General features: G+C 64.7%; 1 protein-coding gene across 1 annotated transcript; it reads right to left on the reverse strand.

Annotated features, from left to right (window-relative positions):
* Positions 1-783: 783 nt before the first annotated feature.
* SUSD2 (sushi domain containing 2) lies at positions 784-7,337 on the reverse strand. Its single transcript, XM_075533586.1, has 16 exons — positions 7,170-7,337; positions 6,885-6,961; positions 5,674-5,878; positions 5,442-5,593; positions 5,014-5,181; positions 4,684-4,858; positions 4,335-4,536; positions 3,771-3,856; positions 3,418-3,686; positions 3,183-3,326; positions 2,930-3,091; positions 2,389-2,634; positions 2,044-2,304; positions 1,751-1,927; positions 1,555-1,657; positions 784-1,365 (listed from the first exon to the last, which is right to left on the reverse strand). Exons 2-16 carry the CDS (start codon positions 6,946-6,948, stop codon positions 1,338-1,340), a joined length of 2,442 nt encoding a protein of 813 aa, XP_075389701.1. The 5' UTR covers positions 6,949-6,961; positions 7,170-7,337; the 3' UTR covers positions 784-1,337.
* Between the last annotated feature and the right edge of the window lie 569 nt (positions 7,338-7,906).

The raw sequence follows: 7,906 nt of genomic DNA on the forward strand, positions 1-7,906 counted from the left end.
TCCAGCCAGTGTCTCTCCCCACACCTCCCACCCCACCCTTCTGGCTACGCTGCCTGGGCCCCTGTCCTGAATAAACCAGGAGAGCATTACCAGTCACTGTGTCTGGTCCGCCCACCCAGCTCAGGAGAAACCTGTGCTCAGGAGATGGGGGTCAGAGTGTTGGGGACCCAGGAGGCCAGCAGAGTAGGTTCTGCAGTGCCAAAGATACCAGGAGGCTGAGGGGCCCAGGAAATGGGGGACCTCGGAGACTGGGGTCTGGGGACCCAGGGATGGGGGACCTGGGAGACTGGAGGAAGGGGGAAAAGGGGTCAAAGGACTGAGGGTCCAGAAATTTGAGTCAGGTGACCTGGGAGAGGGGATCTGGGAGCACAACAGTTGGGGTATCCAGGAGACTGGAGTCTGGGGGGCCAAAGGGGCAAGGGTGCTAAGGTCCCAAAAGATGGGGGAATCACGTGGCCTGGGAGACTGGGTTCTGGGAGTCAGGGTCCCCAGGACCAGTCTGAGTGGGCTTGTTCCAGGTGGGGAGCAAAGACAGGCACTGTGTGCATGACATCACCTGAGCAGTCTAGTCCAACAGCCATGCTCAACACCCCTTGTCCGCCCCAAGAGATGGCCGCTGTTTGGAAACCAGCTCACAGACAGAGGCCGAGGCGATCTGGGCCAGGGGATGGGTAGTGGGTGGAGGGGTGGGAGTCAGGTCCCCCTAGGCGCTGTGGAGGGTGCCCATGGGCCAGTGGGGAAGTCGCCAGCCCTGAGGCAGACCATCAACACGGACTGACAGCGGTGGGCACATTGGCTGTATTTTCTCCTTCCCTACAGTGAGATTGCCTCCCAGACTCCGGACTCATCAGCCACCAGGGAGGCAGGTCCTCGGAGCAACGCATCATGCTTGATAAATTAGAGGGTCACTGATAGAGAGGCCGGGTACACGGTGGCTCCGACACGGGGAGGGTGGTGCAGGGGCGGCCTCAGTTTCCTGGTCTGTGGGTGGCCATGAGCTGGGGCCGCCCGGGGAACCTGACACACGGGCAGGGAGCTCCAGAGAGTGCCCGTGTGTGAGTGACAGGTCAGGGCTGGAGCGTGGGCAGCACCTCCACGATGGGTCCTGCTCCGGGGAGCAGGCACTAGAGGCTGGGAGCGCATGCCCAGGCGTCGGGTGACAGGCATGTGGTCTCGCGCCTGAGTCGTGATGCAGGGTCTGGGGTCTGAGACCCCAGGGTCTGGTAGAAGCTCAGTCATGACCAGAGTCAGGCATCAGCCTGTAGGCAGCAACTCTGGTCTGAGCAGTGTGCTCACTGGCTCCTGGGCGTCCAGGCCACGGGGAGCTGGCTCGGTGCTCACGCCCGCGAGCCCCAAAGGACATCGCTGCAACAGACAAGACAGAGTGGCCTTCAGACGGGGCGGGGCCTGGACGGGGTGGGCCGGAGTCATGGGCGCCCGAGCGTCCAGGAGCAGATGGGGTGGGGCCAGATAGATGGAGCAGGGTTATGAGGGCAGGGCCAGGTGGGGGTGGAGGTGGGGCCTGGGCGGGGCGGGCGAGGGGTGGGCGCTCACCGGTGGCCCTTGCGACGCTGGATGAGCAGGTACAATAGTACTGCCAGCAGGGCGGCGGCCAGGCCTCCGAAGATGATACTCAGCAATACAGTGTAACTCCGCCCTGGGGAGGGGGCCTCAGTGAGCGTGGCCGGGGGTGGGAAGGGGGGACGGCATGTCCCTGGACACCAGTGGGCACATGGGGGGCTCGACCTACCTTTCTGGCACTTGGGGGTGGGCATGGTCCAGGTGCCATCTGCCTGGCAGGTGCTGGCCTCCGCCCCATCCAAGCTGTAGCCGGACTGGCAGCCAAAGTGGATGGTGGAGCCGGCCAGGTACTGGAAGTTATTCTTGTAGCCATTAATAGGAGGGGCCAGCCAGCCGCAGGACACCACTGGGAGGCACGGGACAGTGGCAAGGCTGAGACGGGGGCCAGTGGGGGGGACCCCCACTGCCGGAGCCCCCGGCCTCCTCACCAGGAGCCCCCGTCCCTCCCCCGGCCGCCCTCACCTGGTTGCAGGCTCTGCACTCGATTCAGGTGCAGCTGGTGGGCCGTGCGGGTGGCATTGCCCACGCTCAGGCTCCCCGTGGCCACCACGTCGAAGCTGCAGAAAGGGTCGCCCTTACACAGGGAGTCCACCTGGGGCGGGGTGTCCACTTCGTCGGGGAAGAGGGGCAGGTAGGAGGGGTCGTGCTTGGGCCGGTATAAGAAGTTGTTGACCAGGAAGCGGGAGTCATAGGTGAACAGGGAGGACTCGTTCCGCACAGCCCCTGGGGATGGCGGACATGGAGTTGGGGTGGGGGGTCGTCAGGTGGTTCTCCTGGCCCCACGCCCTGCCCCCCTCAGCCACTCACAGTCCGCCCCGAACTCAAACAGCTGGCGGGCGCTGGCGCTGGCAGGCAGGACGCGGCCGCTGCGGAGGGTGAAGTCGTCCTCCGGGTTCCCGTTGAGTGTCCCCAGGAGGCCCCGGGTGCGGGCCTGGAACTTCTCCGGCAGCAGGACAGAGACGCTCAGGGAGGAGCCCTGGCTGCTGACCTCCAGGCCGGCCCCCGAGGACAGCATGATGGACACACGCTTGTCGGTTGTCGAAAGGAACATGCCTACGGGGGTGGTGGGAGGGTCCGATCAAGGGCCAAGGGGTAGCCATCCCAGGCCAACCTCTCTCCCCTCTGGTCATCTGTGATCAGACCTCAGGTGTCTGGCCCGACCCTAGCACTCAGGGTTCCCAAGGGACCGGACACAGTCGTTGCCCTAGCCGAGAGGTGGACGTCTCCCCAGGCAAAGGCCCACGGCCTGCAGACCCTCCGAGTTCAGTCTCTCAGTTCTCTCTGCAGTGGGTGGACCATGAGGCTGGTCACCACCCCTCGAGGAGCCCTGGGCCCCGCGGCCACTCACCCTTGAGGTCCATCCAGCTCTGCTCGTCGAAGCTGAGTATCCGCTGGTTCAGCAGCACCTGCAGGGGCGTCCCAGACCTGCTGGCCAGCCTCACCTCCAGCACGTCCGAGGGGCCTTCCTGGACAGCCACTGCCACCAGCCTTGTGCCTCGGGCCTGAGTGCCTAGGGGTGGCAAGGTCACTGGACTCGGCCGCCTGGCACGCCACCTGGGCTCCCAGGCCCAGGCCGGGTCGCCTTGAGTCCCCTGGCTTACCGTTGGGCATCATGTCCGACTGGGTGCGGCCCTGCACGCTGAGCTGGGGCAGACCCGCCTCCAGCAGCACGTACTCGCCTCGCCCGTTGAAGGTGAAGTTGGCGCCGTCGAAGGTGAGGAAGTGAGGGTCCCCAAAGGCGGAGGCTGGGAGCAGGGTGGGGGTGTCAGGCCTGAAATGCCACGCCCTCTTTGTTCCCCCCCCACCCCGCCGGTGCCCCGAGGCCCCCACACCTACCCAGTCTTGGGGGCTGGTAGTTCTGACAGCCGCTGGACGGCCGCCGGCTCATGTAGCGATGGCACTCGGGCGCCCAGAGGCAGCAGTAGTAGAAGCTGATGACGTCATAGAGCCAGTGGGAGAGGCCAGGCACGCGGGGGGGCACGCGGAATGGGGGCGCGCCCCAGTCGTGGCCTCGGTCGGGCGTGCTGCCGCTGGTGGAGTCTGCTGTCAGCAGCTGCATGTTGTCTGCGGTGTAGCAGCACTGCTGGCCTGCGGCGTAGCGGGGGCTGGGGATGCCGGTGGGTTAGGGCCGGCCACCGGGCATTGCCCCCCCGCCCCCCGGTCCCCAGGTCCTGGGTCTAGGGGTTCACCTGGCCTGCACAGAGCGGACACAGTGAACGGCCTTCGGGTGGTAGGTACACACGCTGCCATTCTCGATGTCACAGCCGTAGTCCGTCTGTAGAGCAGCACCCCGTCAGCTCCGGCCTTGGGGGCCTGGCCGTCTGCCCCGCCCCTCCCACAGCCCTGTCCTGGGGCCTTTCTGGGGGCACCTGGGGCAGAGGAAGTCAGGGGGCCCCTGACTATACCTGGCCCCAATCTTCAGAGCCCAAAACACCCTAAACCAAACCCACTGCCAGCGAGTCAATTCCGACTCACAGCGACCCCGTAGGACAGGGTAGAGTTAACCCCTGTGGGCTTCTGAGGCTGTAGCTCTTTATGGGAATAGAAAGCCCTGTCTATGTCCCGAGGGGAGGCTGGTGGTTTTGAACCGGTGACCTTGTGGTTAACAGTCCAACACATAACTATGCCACCAAAGCTCCTTTCTGCAGAGCGAGGTCCTGGAAGTGAACGCCCACAGACTGAGGCCTGGGGGGCCGGCCAAAGCGTGGGATATCTGCCCTCAGCCCCATGCTCAGGGCCCCTTGTGGTCTCACAAAGAAGCGTCCGGTGTCGGCCCGGGCCTGGGTCAGCGTGCAGGGGCAGGCAGGCAGCTCCTCTAGGAAGTCGGGCAGCTGGTCTTCCAGCTTCTCCCAGGCCAGGCACTGATTTCGAGCCCAGGCCACTGGGTCAGCCCGGAAGTTCTCTTCCATGTGCCAGGCCAGTGCGTGCTCATTGCTCCAGAGGGCCTGCACGTCCCTGGGGGGCGGGGGAGGACACACATACACACAGGGTCTTGAGGGAGCCAGCTCTGCCCCACCTCTCCAGACCCAGGTCCTCCCCATGTGGCTCTGTCCACCCTTGCCTCTCCCACCCCACCCCTGTGCCCTGGCTCCCAAGCCTCACTTCTCCCCATGTGAGCGAGTGCTGTCCAGGATGCGCAGGGCGCCGACATGCCACTGCTGGAAGCGGGGGGCCGCGGGCCTGGGCGTGAAGGTGAAGGAGCCGTTGTTGGAGACCTCGGGGGCCAGGGTGTACAGGAAGGACCACTGTGCTGTCCAGTCCTGCGAGTAGGGCTGCCCTGAGGGCAGAGAAGACCCACAGTCTGTGCCCTCTTGCAGACAGTGGCCCTGCTCACCACCTCCAGATCATCCCGGGCCAGGCTGGCCAGGGGGGCCTCAGGGCCTCTTGTCTCTGGCCACCCAGCCCCATTTGTGACCCCTCCAGTCCCCTCACCTGTCTCCTGGTAGCCCCACAGCTCAATGGCGACACTGTGCGTGGGCAGCTGATCGGGGTTCCACGTCACAGTGAGGGTGCCTTCAATGCCAGCTGTCCCGTAGTACTGCCAGTTCGTCTCGTTTACCAGCAAGCACTTCTCCGTCTCTGACACCTTGCTGGGGTGCACTGGGCAAGGGGGGATGCCCAGTGAGCAGACCCTCCCCTCCCCGGTGTGGGGACATCTACCTGGAAGACCGCGGCAGGGTGTAGCACGGGGGAAGTGAGACAGGGGTTTCCCCCACCCTGTGGAGTGCAGCACCCAGGACCTGGGCAGGATGCCCAGCGACTGGTTGGGCCTGTGCGGCAGGTAGAAGGAGGCCCTGAGACATTCCAGGGCTTAGATTAGTGCTGGGGAAAGCCCCAGGGACACAGGGGTATTGGCTCACCAGCCAGCCAGGTCCCCGAGCGGTCGAAGGTGCGTCCGTTGTCCAGCGAGAGTGTGAAGGGGATGAGGCCACTCTCGTAGAGCAAGGGGGACACGCAGTGCACCTGCTGGCGGCTGTCCACCCAGCCTCGGGTCAGCACACGATCCTGAAACCTAGGAGTCCGAGAGGTGGGCCAGGGCCTGTGGGGCAAGACCGCCTCCCTTCCCTGCAGGGACCCAGGGGCGGCACCTACTTGCAGACAATGCCCTGGAAGGCTCCCGGACGCAGCCACAGGACCACGAAGTCCTTGCCGCCCATGGTGGAGCCCGAGTAAGGCAGGATGTCCAAGCAGAAATCCCTCACATCCAAGCAGCAGGTGTTCAGCCCCCCGCAGGTCGGGTGACAAGAGCAGGGTCCGTTCTTGTCCCCACAGCGCTGGGCGCAGCTGTTCTGGGCCCCTGAGGAGAGAGAACACTAGTGCCCACTCAGGTCCCACTTGAGTGCGGAGCCTCTTAGGGACCACAGGGCTCTTGGGGGCACAAGTCCCGCTGAGGCATGACTGGCTTTCAGCCACCAAGGCCCCTGGGCCCAAGGAGCGGGGTCCCCATGCAGAGACAATGTGGCCTGCAGCCTCATTTTGTGGTGGTTACGTGGTGGCTGGTTGATGGCCAACCCGCCAGCTGCTCCAGGAGAGCGTGACGGGGCTTTCTACTCCCACAAGGGTCAGTCTCGGAAACCCACAGGGGCAGTTAGACCCTGTCCTAAGCGTTGTCGTGAATCGATGGCAGTGAGGTTTTCTCTTTATTTTATTTTGCGTTGGGCGTGCCACGCATCGCTTGCCCCACTCCCCTCCCAGGGCAGCGCCCCTTAGAGATTGCACCCTTTGATTTCTGGCCAGTGGTCCTGTTTGGGGAGGGTCTGAAGTCCCTGGAGGGACAGTGGGTCGAGTGTGGGGGGATGCTCTGGTCCTTGCCTACGTAGCTCAGCCAGGACCCGGGCTGGGGCAACCGGCCCCACCTCGCCCTACTTCTTCCACAGCTCGGCTGGCTTTGGCACTCAAGAATGTCAATAAATATGTATTGGCCCATTATGGGATGGCTCTGGGGTGGGGGAGGGGCCAGGGATGCCAGTAAATGGGATAAAGTCAGAAGGATGCGTAGTATGGGGGTGCCGCCCAGACCAGGGTCCTTGGCTGAGAAGCCTCTCCACTTTGAGGGTCTCGTCCCTCCTAAGTGAGGGCAGGGAGCACTCATAGCTCCCCACACCGTCGCCCTGTGCCAGCCCACAGCCCCCTGGCGAACCTGGGCTGCTGTAGGGTGAGGGTGCCCCCAGCCCCCGTCTCTGCCAAGTCCACAGGGCCCCACCCTGGCCCCTGTCCACAGGTCTCCATCCTGCTAGCAGCCCCTCCCCGGGGTCCCAGGCATTCCTCCCCCAGGCCATCGGGGTCCGGGATGGCAGGTGTACCTGTGGTGGGCTGGGGGCCTGGCCCCAGGAGCAGCAGGGTCCAGAGCAGGAGCCAGGGCTTCATGGCGCGGCCGGACCTGCGGGTGGGTGGCGCAAGGCTGGCTGCAAGGAGCACTTGGGGTGGTGGCCGGTCCGACTGACCTCCCCGCCCTCGCCCCGCCCCCTCCTCTGCTGGCCTCTCAAAGTCCACAGGTTGAGGGCGAGGGTGGGCCCTCTGCCTGGCTAGCACATTCCAGAAGCCCTCCCTCCCAGGGAATACTGGCTCTGACCCCACCCTGACCCTACCTTGTCCTCCTCAGAGACTCGCAGACCCTGGTGGCTCCTGGGGCTGCAGGGTGGCACCCCAGCTTGGGCGGCCTGAGCTGGGGAAGAGTGTTGGGGGTCTGAGAGGTAGCTTGACTGTGGCCGATTGGGAGCTGAGAAGCGTCAGGCCCGCCCTCAGCCACTCCCGCCCTGCAGCCCCTTACATTTGCATAGTCCCCGCCCTAGCCTGCCCGTCCTAGCAGGCTGGATGGATGAAGAAACTGAGGCTTGGCCAGCAGACTGGGCGGGGCAGGCCTGCAGAGACCTGGCCCAGTGGCTGCTGGGAGGACTGTCAGGGCATGCCAACTCTGGCTGCAGGCCATGCTGGGCACGTGTGAGGATGCTGCGTCTCAGGACCAGGGAAGGACTGAAGATCCGGCCCCTGGGCTATGGTCCAGCACGCTCTGCTCCCAGCACAGGGCCCGATGCCTAGCTCCCGTGGGGGTGAGGGGAAAGGAAGCCTGCCTGGGTCCCCACAAAGATGCCAGCTGGACAAGTCCCAAACCCCACTGCCATCGCGTGGATCCCGTGATCCTATAGGACACTGGAGTGCTGCCCCTATGGTTCTCCCAGGCTGACAAGCTGTATGGGAGCTGCCAGCCTCGTCCTTCTCCTGAGCAGCTAGCTGGTGGGCTTGAATCGCTGACCCTGTGGTGAGCAGTTGAGTGCTCAGCCCACTGCGCAAGGCCGGCAGCGATTGATCAGCTCTTGTGTGAGCT

This window comes from Tenrec ecaudatus, chromosome 16 (assembly GCF_050624435.1).
Source record: "Tenrec ecaudatus isolate mTenEca1 chromosome 16, mTenEca1.hap1, whole genome shotgun sequence".
NCBI classification, from domain to species: domain Eukaryota; kingdom Metazoa; phylum Chordata; class Mammalia; order Afrosoricida; family Tenrecidae; genus Tenrec; species Tenrec ecaudatus.